The 22,264-nt window shown below is 39.0% G+C and overlaps 2 protein-coding genes and 1 long non-coding RNA gene across 4 annotated transcripts; all 3 read right to left on the bottom strand.

The window, feature by feature from the left end:
- Nucleotides 1-5,353: 5,353 nt before the first annotated feature.
- Nucleotides 5,354-6,756, bottom strand: LOC125261805. The gene is made up of 2 exons (XR_007183439.1): nucleotides 6,415-6,756; nucleotides 5,354-6,027 (listed from the first exon to the last, which is right to left on the bottom strand). It is a non-coding gene; the product is annotated as an uncharacterized LOC125261805 (long non-coding RNA).
- Nucleotides 6,757-8,640: 1,884 nt separating this feature from the next.
- LOC125261803 (protein NLRC3-like) lies at nucleotides 8,641-10,199 on the bottom strand. The gene is made up of 3 exons (XM_048180351.1): nucleotides 10,036-10,199; nucleotides 9,418-9,561; nucleotides 8,641-9,361 (listed from the first exon to the last, which is right to left on the bottom strand). Exons 1-3 carry the CDS (start codon nucleotides 10,197-10,199, stop codon nucleotides 8,668-8,670), a joined length of 1,002 nt encoding a protein of 333 aa, XP_048036308.1. The 3' UTR covers nucleotides 8,641-8,667.
- A 2,966-nt stretch (nucleotides 10,200-13,165) lies between these two features.
- On the bottom strand, nucleotides 13,166-15,825 carry LOC125261802 (gastrula zinc finger protein XlCGF8.2DB-like). 2 transcript variants are annotated; one of them, XM_048180349.1, is made up of 4 exons: nucleotides 15,725-15,825; nucleotides 14,879-15,014; nucleotides 14,593-14,641; nucleotides 13,166-14,489 (listed from the first exon to the last, which is right to left on the bottom strand). In XM_048180349.1, the coding sequence occupies exon 4, from the start codon at nucleotides 14,482-14,484 to the stop codon at nucleotides 13,339-13,341; it is 1,146 nt and encodes a 381-aa protein (XP_048036306.1). In that variant the 5' UTR covers nucleotides 14,485-14,489; nucleotides 14,593-14,641; nucleotides 14,879-15,014; nucleotides 15,725-15,825; the 3' UTR covers nucleotides 13,166-13,338. The 2 variants fall into 2 exon arrangements, with proteins under 2 accessions (XP_048036306.1, XP_048036307.1); XM_048180350.1 differs by lacking the exon at nucleotides 14,879-15,014 and having other exon boundaries at nucleotides 15,725-15,820.
- Nucleotides 15,826-22,264: the final 6,439 nt, after the last annotated feature.

Raw genomic sequence — 22,264 nt, 5'->3', positions numbered from 1 at the left:
CCTGTTTCTCATTTCAGTAATTGGCGCGGAGACAGGTTAAAACGTAGCGAGAAGCAGGAGTCGGTGAGAGAGAGGGGAACTGCTGACTGAGCAGCTGGTGCACGACTAACTGGAGTGAAGCCCATTGTGGATTGTACAGCCGTGACCAGGAGTGAAGCCCTTTGTGGATTGTATATGCCGTGACTGGAGTGAAGCCCTTTGTGGATTATTTTATTTGCTGTTGTGCCTTGCACAGTTTTTGTTGGACGTTTCTAATTCTTGAAATAAAGCTCAGTCAGCAGTTGAACGCCGACCCTGTCCCCTTCCTTCCTACACTTAAGAACATTAGTTGTATTACAATAACATTTATCATCTGCTCAGCCTCTAGGCTTTTGCCTGAGTTTTTCAAAGCTTCAAGGATTCCAGAATTTACTTTCTGAAAAATATAGGAAATAGACAAAGAGTGAAAGAAGGACTCGGTTAAACTACAATGTCTCAAATATTCCTTATAGTCAAATGAAATGGCAAAGGAAATCAAGCAGATGTGAGTCCACTGCTGAGATGATGCACATTTCATCTGGTCTGTGTTCAAGTCCTGTTCATACTTTCCCTCATGCCGTCCAGAAGCTTCTGACTGTCCTGCTGCTTATCAACGTTCAAAACAGTTGTGCTGCTTAATATTTTGTGGAAATCATGAAACATTTTTTAGGATTATTTGATGAATAGAAAGTTCCAAAGAACAGCATTTATTTATAACAGAAATATTTGGAAGCATAAATATATTTATATACTTATATACTATATTTATAAAATATATAAATATACTGTCACTTTTGATCAATTTAAAGCATCCTTGCTGAATGAAAGTATTAATTTCTTATTAAAAAAATGTCACTGACCCCAAATTTTGAACAGTAGGGTAGAAAATTATTTTTGTCATTTTATTGATTATAAATGAAGTGTGAGGCAGATGGGATTGGGAAATAATGCAATAAAAGCCTTTCAGGACATGCAGGTGTCAATAAATCAGCAAAACAGAGCTTTCCTTATATTATATCAGGCATCTACGCTGGGAATGTTTCTGTGCATCTACTTACTTTTTACACACTTGTGTGAAGAGTTCTTTAGGGCTCATGACACCTTTCTTGGTCTCCTGCATTTCATTCAGTAACTCACACAAAACCAGTGTGAGTGACCCGGGCCTTTCCAGCTGGATCTGAAGATGTTCCTGAAAACATAACGTGAAAACGTCCTGTTAGATGAAGATTTGTGCATAAAAAGAGCCAGAGAAGATCATAATGAGGCTCAGCATTAGTATCAGCTCAGATGACAGTGCAGGTGTGATGGTGAAGCTCTTCTCATCTGAAATCTGCTTCAGCAGTTCTCGTGTCTGTGATCAATTCTGAGAGGGAGACGAGAACATCAGGGTTTGCAGAGCTTGTTTACATGCAGCAACAACAGCATGTTTCTGTTTCTCATGTGTAGCGTCTCAAACTCTGACTCTGTAGTTGCACGACTGCATTGAAGAAACATGTTCAGATTACTGAGAGCCTGATGCACACGACACCAGATCTTCCTGCGCTGCTGCTTTCTGTCGTTTGAGACTGTCATCATGTTTGGAGCTGATCTTCTGCTTCTCATGATTCTCTGATCTCCAGCAGCCCTGATGAGGATCAGAACAATGTTTATGTGTGGCTGGCCAGTAGCAATGTGTCTTTAGTCACCTGATCACTTAATCTGTGGCCGCATTTCAGGCACATCCAAACAGCTGGACTTTCTCTGCCTCTGTCTAAGATCTGGTTTTTAACAGGTTTGTCCAACTCACAGTCTTGACACGAGCTCCAATGCTCATTCAAGTGACATCATTTTAAAGATAAAGTGAATAAGTGATGAATATTTCCCTTTTTAAATCATTGAAAATACAAATAAAGTGTGATAGCTATTTTCAGATTAATGTAGTCAATTTACGAAGCCACCAAAATAATTTAAAACTATGTAAACAGAATTACGTCCATCCAAGTAATCAATCTTTATCAATCTGCTTTAAAAACATCTAAAACCCTTCAGCAACAGCAGTGCACACTTTTCTCAACTTTCCCTGTCTAAATGTATCAGGAAGAGCCCATCACCTCTGGATGATACATTTTTAAATAAAAATATATATAAATATACATACAAAGGACACATACTCCATGGTCAGCCATTATTATTTTATTATGATATTTGCATTCATAGTATTATAATTATAAAAAAATAATTAGGCTTTATTTTTAGTTTATTTGTTAGATGCTCTTATACTGTTTTACCTTCATACAAAACAATGCTTTTGAGTGATTAAAAATTACAAGATCTGAAGCTGGAATGGTTTGTTCCAAAAGTTGGTGTAGATAAAAAAAGGAAAATGAAAGTGTTTTGTCAAGGAGCCAAAAGGTGTGTTCTATTAAAGCTGCAGTAGGATAACTTTTGTAAAAATGTATTTTTTACATATTTGTTAAACCTGTCATTATGTCCTGACAGTAGAATATGAGACAGATAATCCTGTGAAAAAATCAAGCTCCTCTGGCTCCTCCCAGTTGGTCCTATTGACATTTGCAGAAATACACCGCTCCCGGTAAGAAACAACCAATCAGAGCCAGGAGGAGTGTCTTAGCAGTGTCAATCAAGCTTGCGTGCGCGCTGATCTCACCCCTCTCATGCACAGTGCCAGCGCGTACAGGCGTTCAAATTCAAGATTACCGGTGTGCCGCAGCTTTGCTTATGGCGGAAAAACAATCCAAACTGCCAATTCCTCGAGTGGCTCCTGCTCATAAAATAAAGACGGGTAAACGGAAAAAGACAGATGACGATGATAAAAAAGCCAAAAAGAAAGAATTAGATAGAGCCCGAAAAATAAAACGAGGTGTAAATATCGAATCGGCTTTTCCGAGGTGGAGGGAGCTACGTGTCCTGAAAGGATTAAAAACCTGATGCAGAGTTAGCCACATTTCTGCTTGACAAGTAAGTATCCCTGCTTGATTTGTTTCATTTTTTTAAGAACTACACAACTAAGATCATTTCAAAACAGGCCTGCCCGTCCCCTGCCTGATGCTTCCTCTTCTCCCCTCCCGGTTGACTCCTCGAAGGTCGCTGTGGGTGTGAATTCCTCGTCGGAGCCCATTGACTCAGTGTCAAAACTCTAGCCGCATAACATACAGATAAAATGTCACGCGCTGTGCAAAGCAACTATTGAAACCTACTAATTCACTGGCTTGTCATGTTGTTGAAATAATGTACTAGCAAAACCTTATTTAGCATTACATATCGATAGAATAATTACTTGCATACTGTAACGTTAGTTACCGTTATATTATCTTACTAGCTATTTATTACTTATAGAAATAGTGCAACGTCATATAGTTACATTACATGTGTTGCAAAATACGTAATGTTTTGAGGACCAAGTTTGTAGTCAAAAGTATGGGCAGGTCATAGTCAATGTAAATCATATTGTTGATGTTTCGTCCTGTACCAGTGAATGTGCCTATAACTGTTTATCCGCCGTCATCTGTGGCCCTGCTTGCTTACTAGCCTGCGCGTTCACGGCAGGCTCCGTTGTGATGGGGGAGGAGCTGTGGAGGGAGGGCTGTAGCGCAGCATAGAGCAAGGGGGAGTGACCTGTGAGTTGTGCTTGTTCAAATTTTCAGTCAACCTTTTCTAAAAACTCCCTACTGCAGCTTTAAATTAAGGATCTTCTATTAATTTAAACCGAACACAGATAACCGTGTTTTTCACTTCAGACACTTATTAATGAAAAATTTTACTAAAATAAAATAAATATCTTCCATCATCTTGTGTGTCATTTATCAAAAAAAAAAAAAAAAAAAAAATTGCTTGAAAAGTATCATCTGCAAAATATTGTTTTTTTCTGTTGCTGGTAAATGAGGAACATCAGTGTGGCGAGGGGGGCGTGGTTCAGCGAGGTCTGCAACCGGAGAGAATAGCGGGAGACGCGTGGTAAGTGAGTGGGTTGAATACAAATCACGAACACCTGTTTCTCATTCCAGTGATTGGCGCGGAGACAGGACAAAACGCCGTGAGAAGCAGGAGTGTGTGAGAGAGAGGGGAACTGTTGACTGAGTCTTTATTGAATATCAAAACGGCTCAACAGAAAGACTGTGCAACGCACAACAACGAAAATAAACAATCCACAAGGGCTTCACTCCAGGTTCGGCATACGCTATCCACAAGGGCTTCACTCCACGTTGGGCTTACACTATCCACAAGGGCTTCACTCCACGAACCTCGACTCGACTCAGTCAACAGTTCCCCTCTCTCTCACACACTCCTGCTTCTCACGGCGTTTTGTCCTGTCTCCGCGCCAATCACTGGAATGAGAAACAGGTGTTCGTGATTTGTATTCAACCCACTCACTTACCACGCGTCTCCCGCTATTCTCTCCGGTTGCAGACCTCGCTGAACCACGCCCCCCTCGCCAAAATCAGTGTAACAAGTTCAAAAGTTCGTAGGGAAGGAAGAGAACAGGGTCGACTTTGACTGCTGACTGAGTTTTTATTTCAATAACAAGATGTCCAAACAAAAGTCTGTGCAACGCACAATAAACAATCCACATCCACAGACGGGCTTCACTCCAGTAGTGCTCTCCAGCTCAGTCCCAGTGTTTCTCAGTCAGCAGTCCCTCTCTCTCTCACACACACTCCTGCTTCTCCTGGTGTTTTATCCTGTCTCCGTGCCAATTACTGGAATTAGAAACAGGTGTTCGTGATTTACAATTAACCCACTCACTTACCAAGCGTCTCCCGACTCTCTCTCCTGCTGCAGACTTCACTGAACCACGCCCTCCCTGCCACAATCAGTCTTATATTAGGCCCTGACCTAAGAACAACATGCTTTGGAAAACACCTTCTGCTGAACTCTTATACTGCAAAAAAATTACAATAAACTAATTAATCTGCATCTAAAAGATGTTTCGCACTAAAGGGACATTAGTGACATCAATCACTTAAAGTCATTAATTCATATTTCCCAGAAGCTTTAGAAAAACCCTGTAAAGTTCTTAATTGGTACCTGGATCACATATCTATTCTAATCAATTCCATTTTTTCCTCGACTTTTATAAAGCATTTGACAGTCCATCCTGTGATTTGAATCTTTATGGTTGTGGTGAGCAGTTTAAGAACATTATTAATACTCTTTATCAGAAATATTCTGGTTCAGATTCTTTGACAGAAGGCAGTTCTTCTCGTTTTAATATAAAGTGTGGAACTGAAAGTAACTCTCATCACTGATTTCTGATGTTCACTTCAGAAACACTTTCCATCAAGAGGAATATGATTCAACATTGCAATCAGTAATTAAATGTGTTCAGAGGCAGTAAAACAATAAGATTTATATGGAAACTTTAATAGATTATCACATACAAGAATAGGTAAATACAATTATTTTACAGACAAACATTTTCAGTGAAATTATTTGCATAATCTTTGTGACCTTCTGCTGGTAGACACATTTACACATCTGTCTCTTAGAAAGACTCTTGATTTTCTCAAAGGAAAACTCGTAAAAGTGTTCTTAAAATTACTCAAGGTGAAATAAAGTTCAGTTACAGTATATTAATACATCATATTCTACCATTTTAATAAAGTACTGCACAATATATCTCTTATTTACAGCATGTCTATGGCTTGATGAAAATGGAATGATTCAGTTTTGTCACTTTGCATTAATTCAATTCAAATCACATTTATTTGTATAGCGCTTTTCACAATACGTATCGTTTCAAAGCAGCTTTACAGAGAATGCATTACTTGTTTGCAGTTTAAATTAAGTGTTACATCATCTACATTGTAATCAATGTCTAGAACTGCAAATTGCTATTTTCAGCACTCATATTCTTGGGCCATTATCTAAAAAAAACAAGAAACCGGTGTGAAGTCACACACATGTCAGTGTGATCGCTGTGTGTCTCTGTGTCTTCATCTCTGTAGCGGCTCCTTATTCACCATCAGCTGATCCTGAGGAAACTGAACTGACGTCTAAATACTGAGAGTCCTACAATAAAACACACAAACAGTCACATATGAGTATGAAACATTACTGCTATCACGTCACATCAGAAGATCATTTCAGAAAAAAACACAGCAGAGATAATTATATATTCATATTACAGCCATAGATATGAATGAAAAACTGCTAATAGATTAATAACAGTAAATGATAAACAACTTTTAATCACTTACACACAGAGACACTGTAAGAGATGAAAATACTCATATATTCATAGATCATATTCACATCACATAATTAAACTCTTATTAAAACAGTTTACAGAGACTAAAGTGGAGCTGAATTATTATCTTATATTCTCCAGTTACATACATAAGAGGTTGTTACTGAACTTGAGTCAATTTAAAGGCTTTTAAATTAAAATATACTCACAAAAGTATAATGTCTTGAGTTTATAATGTGGATCATTCTTCAGATCAGAGAGCAACTTCACTCCTGATTCTCCTAGTTTATTCACAGACAAATCCAGTTCTCTCAGGTGTGAGGGGTTTGATCTCAGAGCTGAAGCCAGAGCAGCACAACCTTCATCTGTGACACCACAATCCCTCAACCTGTAGAGAACAATGACACAGTTTGAATTGTAGTTCAAGTGTCTGTAGTTTGTTATTCACTCTGGTCTCAGATCAGGAGAGTCAAGTCAAGTCAAATTTATTTATATAGCGCTTTTTACAATTGGTAATTGTTTCAAAGCAGCTTTACATATTAGAAGCACAGAAAAAAAGAGAAGTGGTTAAAAATAAGCTGTACAAGCAAGCGTGGTAATATGTAACATATACAAGATGGTGCTACATTAAGCCAATGTCGGCTGACTCCCAGGGGTGGAAAAAAACCCCTAGGAGAAAAACCCAGCGTGCTAACACTGGGAAAAAAGTCCTAGGAGGGAAAAAACCCCCTTGGAAGATATATATAATATATGTAAATGGATATGGAGATCAAAATCTGAATTATACATTTTTATTATAGAGATTAAAAATAGATTATATATAAATATATGTAAGCGGATACGGAGATTAAAAATCTGAATTATAGATGCAGCCAGAACTGGATCTGTAGGCCCATTGTCTCCTGGGCTACGTTGTAGTTAGGTCCAGACACAGGTTCTCCATCTGATCTGGATACGGCCTGGATCCAGCACCCAGCAAACCTCAGGATAAGCAGAGAGACTGATATTAGCGTAGATGCCATTCTTATTCTGATGTACAGGTATATCTAGTGTTATAGGAAATGTTCTAACAATCCTTTAACGGATTTGAAAAATGTTAATGTATTGATAATGTGTTATGTGTATGCAAGAGCAAAGAGATGTGTTTTTAGTCTAGATTTAAACTGACAGAGTGTGTCTGCTTCCCGAACAATGCTAGGAAGATTGTTCCAGAGTTTAGGTGCTAAATAGGAAAAGGATCTGCCGCCTTCAGTTGATTTTGATATTCTGGGTATTATCAACTGGCCTGAATTCTGAGATCGCAATAGACGTGAAGGACTATAATGCACCAAGAGCTCGCTTAGATATTTGGGAGCTAAACCATTTAGAGCTTTATAAGTAAGTAGCAAGATTTTAAAATCTATACGATGTTTAATAGGGAGCCAATGTAATGTTGACAGAACTGGGCTAATATGGTCATACTTTCTGGTTCTAGTAAGAACTCTAGCTGCCGCATTTTGGACCAACTGTAGTCTGTTTAAAAGCCGAGCAGAACAACCACCCAGTAGAGCGTTACAGTAATCTAGTCTTGAGGTCATGAATGCATGAACCAACTGTTCCGCATTTGTCATTGAGAGCATATGTTGTAATTTAGATTTTTTTTTTTTTTAGATGGAAGAAGGCGGTTTTACAGATACTAGAAACATGACTTTCAAATGAAAGATTGGTATCAAAGAGCACACCCAGGTTCCTAACTGAGGACGAAGATTTAATGGAGCACCCGTCAAGTGTTAGAGAGTATTCAAGGTTTTTTCGTGAGGAAGTTTTTGGTCCAAACATTAGGATATCAGTTTTTTCTGAATTTAATAATAAGAAATTTCTTGTCATCCAGTTTTTAATGTCAGCTATGCATTCTGTTAGTTTTGTGAATTTGTAGGTTTCGTCAGGGCGCGAGGAAATATAGAGCTGACTATCGTCAGCGTAGCAGTGAAAACTAACACCATGCTTCCTAATTATCTCTCCTAAGGGCAGCATGTACAGAGTGAAAAGCAACGGTCCTAGTACTGAGCCTTGCGGTACTCCATATTGAACTTGTGATCGATATGACATCTCTTCATTAACTACTACAGACTGATAACGGTCAGATAAGTAAGATTTGAACCATGCCAAAGCAATTCCACTAATGCCAATGTAGTTTTCAAGTCTTTTTAAAAGAATGTTGTGATCGATAGTGTCAAAAGCAGCACTGAGATCTAATAACACTAATAGAGAAATACAGCCACGATCGGATGATAAGAGTAGATCGTTTGTAACTCTAACGAGAGCAGTCTCAGTACTATGGTATGGTCTAAATCCTGACTGGAAATCCTCACAGATTCCATTTCTTTCTAAAAAGGAGCACAGTTGTGTTGAAACTGCCTTTTCTAGTATCTTTGACAGAAAAGGTAGATTCGAGATTGGCCTGTAATTTACTAAATTAACCATTAAGATGAAGAGAGTTTGGCTTCTCTTATTCTTCCAGGTTTCAGATACTGTTGTATTTCCTCCACTAGTGAATGATCACCCAGTTCATTCAGACAGTGGAACAGATTGATGGATTTCTCAGGAGAGTCAATGGACCTGATCTTCTTCTTGATGAACTCAATGGTTTCCTCATTGCTGTCTGATCTGCTTCTTGTCTGTTTCATTAGTCCTTGAAGGAGAATCTGATGAGACTTTACTGACAGACCCAGAAGAAACCGCAGGAAAAGATCCAGATGTCCATTTTTACTCTGTAGAGCTTCATTCACAGCCTTCTGATGTAAGTCAGATAAAGTATATATGAAAAAGAGGTCAGAGGACACACTAGTCAAAAACTGTGAATAGTTCTTTATAAAAAAGAGGTGCACATATAGAGCTGCTAGATGTTCCTGAATGCTCAGATGAACAAAGCAGAAGACTTTCCCCTGATACAAGCCCAACTCCTCTCTGAAGATCTGAGTGCACAATCCTGAGTACACTGATGCTTCTGTCACATCAATGCCACACTCTCTCAGGTCTTCCTCATAGAAGATCAGGTTTCCTTTCACAAGCTGCTGATAAGCCAGTTTCCCCAGTTTGAGGATCATGTCTTCATCTTTCACTTTCTTGGGAATCTCTCCTCTCTCTGCTTCACTCACATCTTCTCTAGAACAGTGGCTGAGATCCAGCAGAACACTGGGATGTGACACATAATAAAGAGGCTCCTTGATGACTTCAGGTGTGAGATGATCCTGTCGGCCAGACTCTGATCACTGATTCTCTTCCTGAAGTATTCCTCCTTCTGTGGCTCACTGAATCCTCGTACCTCTGTCACTCGATGGACACACTCAGAGGGGACAAGATCAGCTGCTGCTGGTCTGGAGGTGATCCAGATGAGAGCAGAGGGAAGCAGATTCCCCACAATGAGGTTCATCAGCAGCACGTCCACTGAGGCTGATTCGGATATATTACAGAGTTTCACTTTTCTCTTGAAGTTCAGAGACAGACGACACTCATCCAGACCATCAAAGATGAACAACACTTTATATCTGTCACTGGATATTTCCATTTGTTTTGTTTCAGGGAAAAAGACATGAAGAAGATCTGAAAGACTGAGTGTTTTGTCCTTCATCAAGTTGAGCTCTCTGAAAGGAAGTGGAAATATGAGCTGGACGTCCTGATTCTCTTTCCCTTCAGCCCAGTCCAGGATGAACTTCTGCATAGAGACTGTTTTTCCAATGCCAGCGACTCCCTTTGTCAGCACAGTTCTGATGGGTTTGTCTTGTCCAGGTAAAGGTCTAAAGATGTCACTGCATTTGATCGGTGTGTCCTCTGTTTCTGCTCTCCTGGACTGTGTCTCAATCTGTCTCACCTCATGCTCATTACTGATCTCTCCACTTTCACTCTCTGTGATGTAGAGCTCTGTGTAGATCTCATTCAGGAGTGTCGGGTTTCCCTGCTTTGATATTCCCTCATACAAACACTCAAACTTCTTCCTCAGATTTGATCTAAACATGTTGAGGACTTCATGTATGTAAAATCAGAATACCACATTATTACATCTGTTAAAAGGTAGATGTACAGAGCAGATTGTCTTGTTTTCTGTATTATGAGACACTATGCATATGTTTGGGTTTATGAAATGTGTCAGTTACTAATAATATATTTGAGGAATATGTGATGATGCTCTGCAACAAAATCAATGATTAAAACCCTACAATTTACCTGACACCAGGTTACCTGCTTTCATCAAAGTCCTGTAGTTTATTCATAGACTGGTCATTCTTCTTACAGACGGGTTTTGTTACGGCTGATCTGGGTGGCAGGATTGACCTTAAACATCATGAGTATCAGAGAATCAGGAATCAGACACTTTGATATTATCGTAATAATTTTGGCAATTAACGTTAATTAACTTTTTAACATTGCACTTTCTAAATGTTAAAAGTGTAATAAAAACAAACAAACAAACAACATTTTACTTTGTGGTCAATATCTGCTTGCTGTTTATAATTGAATAATTTTAATTTAATGTAAAGAAAAGCTTTACCTGAACATTAGTGGATGATCCATAGACACGTCACTCTTAACAGACACACAGCTGGACTCTGGTTCTGATCTCTTCTGATGAACTGAACTATAACAGAGAAAGATATAAGTGAATCCTTTGAATTACTAATATTCATTCATCATTAAAAAGACTTATGATATTTACATTTACGCTACGTTGATAAAAAAACCTGAACTTAACTAAGCAATTTCATGTGTCTCTGCTTAATATCTAATATGAATACATTAGCATGAATGAACTGTATAGAAAATGTTACATTATAATATAAATATAACACACATCTGAGCTCTGGTTCTGAACTTCTGCTGAAATAATGTAACTGTAACAGAACAGATTTAATCCTTTATGAAGATAATTTTTTATAAGGTCCTAAAAATTTTTCATAAAAAAAAAAAAACCTTTATGAAGATCCTTTATGGTTTTACTGTTTTGATAAAATTCTCACTTTTTAACTTTAAAACACACACACACACAACCACACACACACACACACACACACACACACACACACACACACACACACACACATATCTGGTTCTCTAGACACTTTCGTCTCAAAGTACCTGCATCCTGGAGAAAAATCTTCATCTTTGGATGTTTTTTTGTCATCCATGATGAATCTGAATAGCTGAAACAGAATCTGATCTTCACTGACTCTGGATGGAAATGACAAACAATAATTCAGCTGAACGGATCCTGAGAGTCAGAGTAACAGGATCATGAGACACGGCGTTCACTCAAACACACAATGTTAGTCGTATATTATTAAAACAAAGAGAAAAGAAAACATACAACATGAAACACCAATGAAACCACGTTCATTTGAAATAAAATGAAAAATAACAAATATATTTCAAAGAATTATTTACGTCCCTCAAATAAAATATTAATACGAAAGTCACCTGTAAAGCGTCTCGAGACCTGAACACTCACCTTGATCAACATAAAGAATAAAAAATCTCCTCCACCTTTTCTTTCAAGTAGCTACAAGTTAAATCATTGCTTAGCTTTTCTAAAGGTTATTATAAACATTTGATTCTCTATATAGAATCGATTCTGGCTGTTTAAATGGTGAAACATGAACTCTGAACATTTACTTTTATTTGTGAAGCGCTCGATCTCAAGCCTGTTAATGATTACAGTCATTCGCTTCATATAATGTTAGGATATACAGTAGAGGAGGGCAAACTTCAGGTGCAGTAAAGTTATTTTAGGTTCAACATTCACTTATGGTGTGTGAGGGACCGTCTGAAAACTCCACACACAGTGCAAAAACAGTAGCGATGGCCAATCAATCATTCAAATGACTTGTAAGTTTTAACATAGAGAATATAGCTGCAAAGAGGACTTTACCGGGTTTCAAGCACCAAAGGCTCATGTAGTCGATACGGTAATATTGTTGTAATGTAATATGGGTTATTAAGTGCCTCTTTATGGAAATATTCTTGGTGGGCTATTAATAGAGACAATGTCATCTCTATTTGGACAGCAAAACAATACATTCAGTCATCTTGTTCAATCCCATTATGGTGTAAGAAAATGAAGGTAGACTAAACATTTAATGATTTTGGAGATCACAGATTTCCATACAAACCAAATAAATTTTGTGAAACCATAGGCCTAATGAATTTCTATGCATTTATGTAGTTTTTTGGACCCACTTTATATTAAGTGGCCTTAACTACTATGTACTTACATTTAAATTAATAATTTGTTACAATGCACTTATTGTGTTCATACATGTTTTTACATTGTACTTATATTTTAAAAAACACCTGCATGTAATTACATCTGTAATTAATTTCTGTAATTACATTTATAATTACACTGTTGACCCATCCCTTACACCTTACCCCTACCCTTAAACCTACCCATACCACCAAAGCTTCCCCTAACCTTACCCGTATCCCACCTCAATAGCAGCAAAAATGTTTTGCAATTCAATATGAACCCAATAAGTACATTGTACTTATTTTGTGATGTAAGTACATAGTAGTTAAGGCCACTTAATATAAAGTGGGACCAGTTTTTTTGTGACACAACTACATATATCTTGTGTGCACAAAGTCCAGATGTCACAAAAATAAAAAGTATATTAAAAATGCATAGAAATTGTTTGTCTTCTTGCCACACTGATCACAGCTGACTGGTTTTTCATGACAGCGCAGATGAGGATTTATCCTGTCTGAAAAACTCTTTCCACACCTTGAATGATAAAAGAAAATATTTTGTTCATGGTTTTTTTCTCCACATGAGGGCATGTGTGAGGCTTCTTTCTGAGTGTTGTGGGGGTGTACTGATATTACTTCAAAAAGATGTATGCATCCCAAACAGATCTTCTCACTTTCTCTCTTCCTTTAATGTATGTTTTTGAACCCCCCTTTGTGAAACATGATGAAGATTTGTCTTTATTTAGCTCACCTTTGGTTTATTTGTTTTTAGTTTGGTAGTTTATAATTTGAACAATAACGTAAAAACAACTTTATCTGAACAATAAAGTAAAAACAACTTTATCTGAAAAACAGAGTGAAAACATCTTTTCCAAACATAAATTAAAAACAAGCATTTTCAGAATTTTCAAAGATTATGTATTTGATGAATGAGAGTGACTCGATGTTTGCGGCTCCTCATCACTATGAATATGTATGTGTTTGTTTAAGTGGCTTTTTTGTGTGAAACTCTTTCCACACTGCGAGCAGCTGAACGTTTTTTCTCCAGTGTGAATTCTTTGGTGATTTGTCAATTGACTCGCTGCTGTAAAGCTCTTCCCACACTCGAAACACATGTGATCCCGTACAACATCATGCAGTTTTTGGTGCTGTTTCAGATTCTCCGGTCGTGAAAAACTCTTTTCACACAAAGAGCACTTATGGAGCCTCTCGTGCGTATGCACCATCAGGTGCCTTTTTAGAATTGACGACGATGTAAATTTCTTCCCACACTGATCACAATTATATGTTTTTTCTCCAGAGTGACGATGCATATGATAACGGAGACCCGACAACTGTATGAAGCTCTTCCCACACTGATGGCATGTGTGCGGCTTCTCTCCAGTGTGAATCCTCATGTGTTTGTTCAGGTGGACTTTCTCTTTGAATCCATATCCACACTGAGCGCATGTGAACGGTCTTTCTTCAGAGTGACTTTTCAGATGCTTTCTGAGATTTTCATGTGTAATGAAGGTCTTGCCACACTCCACACAAGCATGAGTTTTCACAGAAGAATGGATCTTCTGGTGCTTTCTGCAATTGGCCAGCCGTGAAAAACTCTTTCTACACACTGGACACAAGTACGGCCTCTCGACTGTGTGAACTGTCAGGTGTTTGTTGAGATATGATGAGGATCTAAACTCCTTGCCACACTGATCACAGCTGAATGGTTTTTCATGACAGCGCAGATGACGACTGAGATGAATCTTTTGTGAAAATCTCTTTCCACACTGTTGACATGCATGTGGTTTCTCTCCAGTGTGTATTCTCACGTGTCTGTTAAGGTGGCTTTTGAGCATGAAACTCTTTCCACACTGAGGACACGTGTGAAGCTTCTCGCCAGTATGAATTAGTTGGTGCTTTTTAAAGCTTCCTTTTAGTGTGAAACTCTTTCCACACTCGCGGCAAGTGAAAGACTTGTTGGTCTTTGTAGTTCTTCTGTTTTTTGATAAATTCTTTTTTGTGACATTATCATGGTTCTTCTCTTCATTCAGCTCTTGACTTTGCACTTGGACATCCATTTGGTCTAAAATAAACAGATTAAGAATTTTGAATCAGTTAAAAAGATCAAGAGAAAGCAACAGAGGTCAAGTATTTGTTTGAGCATCAAGTATCAGGTCTGCCATTACCTTGTTAATACAATCAAATCTGGATATCAACTGCGATACAATGGGTAACCTGTGAACCAGAACCACAGAGAGGACAATAACATCAACACTGTAAACATAAAATACCCAGCCTTTTCATTTAAGTGCATCACTAATCATTTAGATGTATTATCTGTAATGTGATATTTAATCATTCCAATATGCATTGAATGAAACATTTGCTCACTGGTCTGTTTTTAACCTTGCACTTGTTCAGTACGCTTGTAAAAAATATATATTTAAAAATTAAATATATTTTTTATTACACCTCTAGTTGGGTCATTCAGTTGGTGTTGGACTGGACAGCATCTGCTGGAATTTTGGGATCCCTAAAATTGATGTTGGAGTCTGGCTTCACTGCTGGTGTGAAATAATGTGGCTAAAAGCACCAGATCTGGCAAAATCTAAATAGAAACGCATAGTATTTATTAGGTCATTTGTGTGTTTACTTTGATAAATGCATGTGCTAAATAATAATACTTTTTATTTTCTATATTAATATTACTAATATTGTATGATCCACATTGTGTTTGCAAAACGCTTTAATATATGATACTATATAAACGGCATAGAGTTAGTTCACAATTGTAAAGCAGAACAGGATAAAATCATTAGATATATATATATATATATATATATATATATATATATATATATATATATAGAGAGAGAGAGAGAGAGAGAGAGAGTAAAGAACAACAAAAGCACAATCTAAGTGTAAACAGGTCAGAATGTTCTGCAGGAACATGTTACTGTCATTTATTTTTCCGAACTCTTTAAAATTCCATAACCATTATCTACTGTTCTTATAAAAAATAAAATTTAATGTGCAAATCTGGTTGTTCAACAACGAATATTTATTAAAATGCGTATTTATTCTAGGTTATTGCGCTCAGTCAGTTGATTACTGTTATGATAAACGTTTGTGAAATGAAAATATTCGCATGACGTTAAATTAATTTACAATATATAGTGTAAAGATATCTCTCAAGCATAAAACGCTAGAATTGTCCGTTTTTTATCAGAACATGATGACACGATAACGGGACTAGCGGGCTTTGAACAGAGTGGCACGTGAAAACTGCGAAATTGATCAACCGAACAGAAAATTTACCTCCACGTGTGAATCTGCATCCGCCATTCGTCGACGACGCTCCACAATTCACACTCTTGACAGCCTCATCAGCGTCATATTAAAGACCATTTTCAGCTTGAACCGGTCAGAATCTCAGCACTGACTCCTGTCGCCTCTTGCACCGCGTTCGGGGCGTGGCTACATGCATCGCTCCGCCCACAACTACTCTCATAAACTCGTCATCTTTCAGTCATGTGCTCGTAGTTTGTGTAGGTCAGAGCATTGAATGAGTTTTTTGATTGTAATGTTACCCAAAATTTTTGGAAGGAAATGGCAGAATTTATATTTAATTTAGTAAAGGATAAATACTGTTTTTCTTTAAAGGATATTATTGTATACTATGAAAACAATGTTAACAAAGGTCTTGAATACGTTGTTAACTTACTAATATTGCTGGCAAAATTTTATATACATAAACAAAAATGCTTAAATTCATCCCCATTATTTAAGGTATTTTTAGTTGAATTTGATTGCTTTATGTCTTCTCTGAAATTGTTAAAAAACAAAAAGTCATAAACATGCTTAAAATATTACGATTTAATTTTTGGATCCCCTGTTACTAATTAATATCACACTTTGTATTGCACTGTTTTATGCTATGCTCTGTTTGTAAATTGTTCTATTTTCATTCATATTAATAAAAAAAATAAAATAAATAAATAAAAAAAAGAGAGCATTGAATGATGATGAGCAAATTAATTATTTTATGTTGTCCAAAAAGCAATAACGCATGGAAAAACATTAGTTCAGCAATCGTAGCCTATTTTGCTATTGTCTCTGAGAAGATGTCAATATCTTCAGTTAAAAAATAACGATAGACTGTTTTTTCTATAATGTAGTGGAGGAAAAAGTCTGATATTATGCTGTGGATGCAGTGAAAATAACAAGATGCTTTAGATTTTTCTTTCCAGTGTCATTTGGTTCTCATGTAACTGTAGGCTACCATCTGTAACTAAATTCAGCAACACAACACTAACATAGCCATATACAACAATTCAATATATACCAGACAATATATGGAAATTTAACTATTTAGATTGTTTCTGGATAATCATTTGAACTTAACTCTAAATATGGACTGTATCTATAATAAATCTATGCAGAGACTATATATTTTGAGTAAATTAAGTAGTTTTGGTTTGAGCAAAGACGTGCTTACAGATCTTATTGAGAATATCCTGAGGTATTGTCATGAAAATGGACAATAAATACATTTCAGACAGGACCACTTTGGCAAGTTACTGAGTTTATTGAACACAATTATCTTTGGCGGTATGGTTCCTTACGGGGGTTCTTGCTCCAAAATTAATTGGACATACAAGAGCTTTAGCATTAACCCCCGGAACCATCAGCTTGAAAATACACAGACAATTAGACATTAGTAATGTCTTTAAGAGCGAATCGTGGTATCATGTAGATATGGCAGTAGGACGTCTATACTGTAGCTTGGTTATGAGGATGAGTGTCTCTCAGCAGTGAGGTCCATGCCGGCCGGGACTTGAAGCCTTATTGACTTTAAAGGTAGTGATCTGGAACAAAAGAAGACGACAACCAGAAGGTGCACTGTAATATGCTCATGCTTATAATGGGGAGGGAGGGAGGGTTGCGAGCAGTTTGAGCATACTTACCGAGCAGCGATGCCACGTATATATGTCCCGTGTCTAATAGGAGAATAGTAATGATTGGAGCGATTTGACAGCTGACCGCATCAGCTGTCGCGGCACTATGCCTACGTGGCCTGACTGAACTAACGCTGCGCTCGATTTCAGACAGGACCACTTTGGCAAGTTACTGAGTTTATTGAACACAATTATCTTTGGCGGTATGGTTCCTTACGGGGGTTCTTGCTCCAAAATTAATTGGACATACAAGAGCTTTAACATTAACCCCCCAACATGATGAGAAGGAATACTTGCCTGAGTAGAACCCCCCAAAACCATACTTGTTCCATCCCTGCAAAAGAGAAAAGACAAGTTATAAAGATACTTAAAGGAGCCTACTGACTATCAGAGGGGTATTCTCCCCTCTAAAAGGAGGAAGAGAATAGCAGGCCCCTCTTTATATTTAAGTAGCGAGGGGTGTTCATCCCCATGCAGAGGAATGAACAGCAGGCCCCTGCAGTATAGCAGCAAAGGGTGTTCTCTCCAGCGGGAGAAACAGCAGCCCTTTTTTTTTTTTTTTTTTTTTTTAAATATGTGAGGGGTGTTCTTCCCTCGCTGAGGGATGAACAGCAGCCCCTGCAATTATAGCAGCAAAGGGTGTTCTCTCCAGCGGGAGAACCACGAAGCAGCATGTCCCCTTATATGGCATGAGGGGTAGAAGAGCAGCACGTCCTGCACGTGCGAATACTACTACTAGTAGAATGTTTTGTTTTTTTTCGTTTTTTTTTTATATATTTTAAATATTTTTATAGCTGCTCAATGATTTTTGTGCTAACAACACGTCCTGAGTTGTAGGCCTAATGTATCGTTGATACGCTGATGATGACCAACGACCCATTGCTTTGAGCATGGGTATGGAGACTGTTGTTGAAGCTGCGGTGGTTGCCGCGCCTATACGGAATGAATGGCTGGTATAAAGCGCGGGGTCCATGCCGCAATGAAGGCATGCGGTTCGGAGACGCGAGCAAACCAATGCTTGGACATAGCTTCTCCCTTCTCTGTAATAAAAAGTGGATCTGTAGGGTTTGATTTACTGCGTGAGCTAACCAGCTGGTTCATGGCTGTGAGGGGACAATATCCGTCGTTGGTTCTGGATATGTTAATGGTACTTCCGTTATTATCTCTGTCTGTTTTGGAATGTTTAAGATAGATAGAAAAAATTTTCGGTGTGAAATGATATGTCTTTAACTGTGAGATCGTGAGAAGGGTCGAATTTTTTTGTGTTAATGGTGAATTCCCCTCCTCTGAGGAATCCATAATAGGCGGTGAGGAACGCTGCTTCTAGAAGCAAGTTTGTGTGCGGAGTGAAGAGACCTGATCTTAATTTATCCACCATCGTGTGCACCTGTGAGAGAGACAGCGGTAATCGTTTATCTGGAACAGCGGGACTTTCCTTTTTTAACCCGTTGAGGAGAAGGCATATGGAGGGATTTTGCAACAGGCTTTGGGAGGAAGGATCTATACATCTAAGGTGGAATTGAATGCCTGAGATCATGATCTTGATGGTAGAAGGCTTGAGCTTCCTGGATTCGAAGCAATGCGTAATGAAAGCGCATGTGATAGAAATATTAGCTGGGAGTATAGGCACCGAGAAAGCGTTGCAGAAATCTGAAAAAGACGACCACGCCGAGTCGTAAGTTTTAAGTGTCGTTTTTGCTAGCCCTGATCTCATGTAGTGTGCGGCTGATTTAAGGTAATTTTGCAAGGTTGCATTCAGTCTAGGACTGTTTGACTGAAGTCCGGGCAGCCCAGTCGTGATGAAACCGCTTCCGGACACAGGCGTCTGAATTCCTGGAAATTAAACCGAGAAAGAGAGTCAGCTATTTTATTATCCAGCCCAGGAATGTGAGTAGCTTTAATGGTAAAATTGTTCATAACTGAGATCTAGGTTAGGCATCAATGAAACGGTTAATGAAAGGCACGGAAGAGCGACCCTTGTTGATAATGTTCACGGTGGCTTCGTTGTCACAGAACACTAGGATGTTTTTCCTAGTCCATTGGTCTGCCCATAATAAGCAAGCAATCACAATAGGATATAATTCCATGAGTGCTGTCGATTGGATAGACGGAGCCAGTTCCTTAAGTTCTTTGGGCCATCTTTCTGCAAACCACTGTTTGTTAAATATACCCCCGAACCCGACGGAAGGAGCTGCATCGGTGAAGAATTGTAGTTTGACAGAGGTTTCTATATCTTCTTCGTAGAAAAAGGAAATTCCGTTCCAGTTATCGCATAATTTAGACCAGAAAGTTAAATCGGACCTGCAGCCTACATCTAACGTGATAGTGTCATGCATTTTCTCTACGGTTTTAGACAAATCTAAAAGTCTGGAAATGAAGGAACGACCTTGGGGGATAATCCTCATGGCAAAATTGAGATGGCCCAGCAGAGAAAGAAGATCCCTTTTTGTTAAGGTAGGTAATAGGGAATAAGTTCTGATGAACCCTCTAATCCTTTCTAGTTTGTCTAACGGAAGAGATGCTTGCATTTTCACTGAATCTAGCGTGATCCCTAGAAAATCGAGGACACGAGACGGGCCTTTTGTTTTTTCTTTTGCAAGAGGAATGCCGAATGTTTTGAACCCTTTAACCAGGGAATTGATGCTGCGCGATGGGTTGGCATCTGGAAAGTCGATGAGGAGGAAGTCATCCAACAGGTGAAGAACGAATGGTAGTTTAAAATTATTTAGTAATATCCAGCAGAGTGCTTCAGACAGTGTATCGAAAATCTTTGGGCTGCTTTTAAACCCGAAAGTGAGTCTGACTGAAAAATAAAATTTTTCTCGCCAACTGACCCCGAAAAGATGCCACTGAGAGGGGTGTAAGGGCATGATTTTGAAGGCGTCGGTAATATCCGCTTTACTTAGCCACGCTCCTCTGCCTGCTAATTTGATGAGTTTAATTGCGTTGTCCACTGTGGAATAAGCCAAGGAAAAAGGTTCTGAGGGAATTAAACTGTTAATGCTCGGAACCCCTACTATAGAGTGGGGAGCGGATAAATCGATGATTAGACGTTTTTCCCTGAGTATTTCCTAACTGCGACTCCTAAAGGGTTAATGCGAAATAGATTGAAAGGAGGTTGATCGAAAGGTCCGATCATGTAGCCCTTCTCAATTTCTTTCCCCATCAGATCATCGACGGCCTGTGGATCTTTGATAGCCGACTGGAGGTTTTGACAGGTGAAAGAGAAAGTGGGCAGATAGGAAAGACCAGCTAGGAACCCATGCATGAGCCCTAGAATGAGGTAAGACACAAAACAGCGATTTGGATGCTTTTCCAGGGCTTTAGATAGCTCCTTGGTATTCACCGGAGTGTTTATTTCTTTTTTAGAAATTTTGTGCGGCGTGGACAAGAAAACTTCGGGTGACTGTTCCCGCAATAGCTGCAAGCATGAAAAAATTTACAGTTATTACGAGTACAAACATTCTCATTGAAATTGTAGCAAAGAGGGGTTTGTCTTTCAGGTTTCACCTGTTCTTGCGCCGAAGCGCTAGTGTCCTGAGTTGAAGCGGTCTTAGGACAGAGAGATGCGGTGTGGGAAAACGAGCCGCAGAGTGAGCACGACAGTGCTTGGTGGCCTGTAAAGTGTCTGCTAATGAGAGCAAGATCAACCACGGACCAGTCCAGTCGCTGATTAAAATGTTGAATGTACATTGCTGCTTTAGATTAAAATGATTTGTGGTATTCGTAGAATAGAGTGCCTCCGTAAGACATGGCGAGATCCGAGATGATGGCTAGATAGGTGTCTAATTCCTTTCTCCTGTCTGGATACACTTCACAGATAATGTCTCTGAACACGCCGAAAGCAACATTAAATTCTGCCATAGTTAAACTTTTGGTGAGTCTTGGATCGTTATCTTTAAGAATGACCGATATATCCCCACAATCCACAATCCTTCTTTCATTAGTTTCTGCGCATAGCAATATTTTAACCAAGTTAATGTCATTACCTGACAGGATTTGAGCGCGCAGTTGGGGAGAAATAGCAGCTGCTGGGGGGAAAAAGGGCACCCCGGTGGAAGCGGCAGGTAAAGCTGATCCGAGAGATCTTCTGGGAAGAGCCAAGTCGGGAAAAAGTGCGCAGTTTGATGTCGAGCTTGAAGTCTGCCCGTCAAACATCGCCCGAGGTGCAGAAGCCGAGCGCTGCGATTCCAGCGCCTGGATCCTGTTGTCCATGTCGGAGAGGGATCCTTGGATTGACAACAGCGCTGTGAGAACCCTGTCGTCTCCCTGTTGTGCTGAAGCTTGAGGGGGATTAGATGTTTTACCCTTCTTTGAAGTTGGAGATGCTTGATCATTGGATATATTTTTTCTTTTCTCCGTGGCTTTGCGGCCGGTAGATCGGGGAAGAGAAGATACGTTGGTAGATGGGGGCTGCGGATCTTGATTGACTTCTTGTAAGAAGGTCAGGAGCTGATCGTGATTCAGATTCGGAGGCACTTGTACGTTAAGAGAGTACAAAGTGGCCAAGATCCTTTCTTTGGGCCATTCGCTGATGGAAAAAGGATTCCTTGCTGCTATCCTAGAGCTGCGTCTCACTAGCTGGGTTGGATCGCTGTCTTCGGTATAATGATCCAGGATCTCGTCCGGAGACTCTTCAGATAGGATTTGTCCTAAGATGTCCGAAGTATCCATAACCAGGAAGCCGCAGGTAAGATGTGCAAGAAATAACGTGAACGTAATTTTCATGCTGTTGTCACTGTAACGCAATGCTTGCGAGCAGTTTGAGCATACTTACCGAGCAGCGATGCCACGTATATATGTCCCGTGTCTAATAGGAGAATAGTAATGATTGGAGCGATTTGACAGCTGACCGCATCAGCTGTCGCGGCACTATGCCTACGTGGCCTGACTGAACTAA

Source organism: Megalobrama amblycephala, unplaced genomic scaffold (genome assembly GCF_018812025.1).
Source record: "Megalobrama amblycephala isolate DHTTF-2021 unplaced genomic scaffold, ASM1881202v1 scaffold490, whole genome shotgun sequence".
NCBI lineage: Eukaryota > Metazoa > Chordata > Actinopteri > Cypriniformes > Xenocyprididae > Megalobrama > Megalobrama amblycephala.
This window is presented reverse-complemented; position numbering and strand designations above follow the sequence as displayed.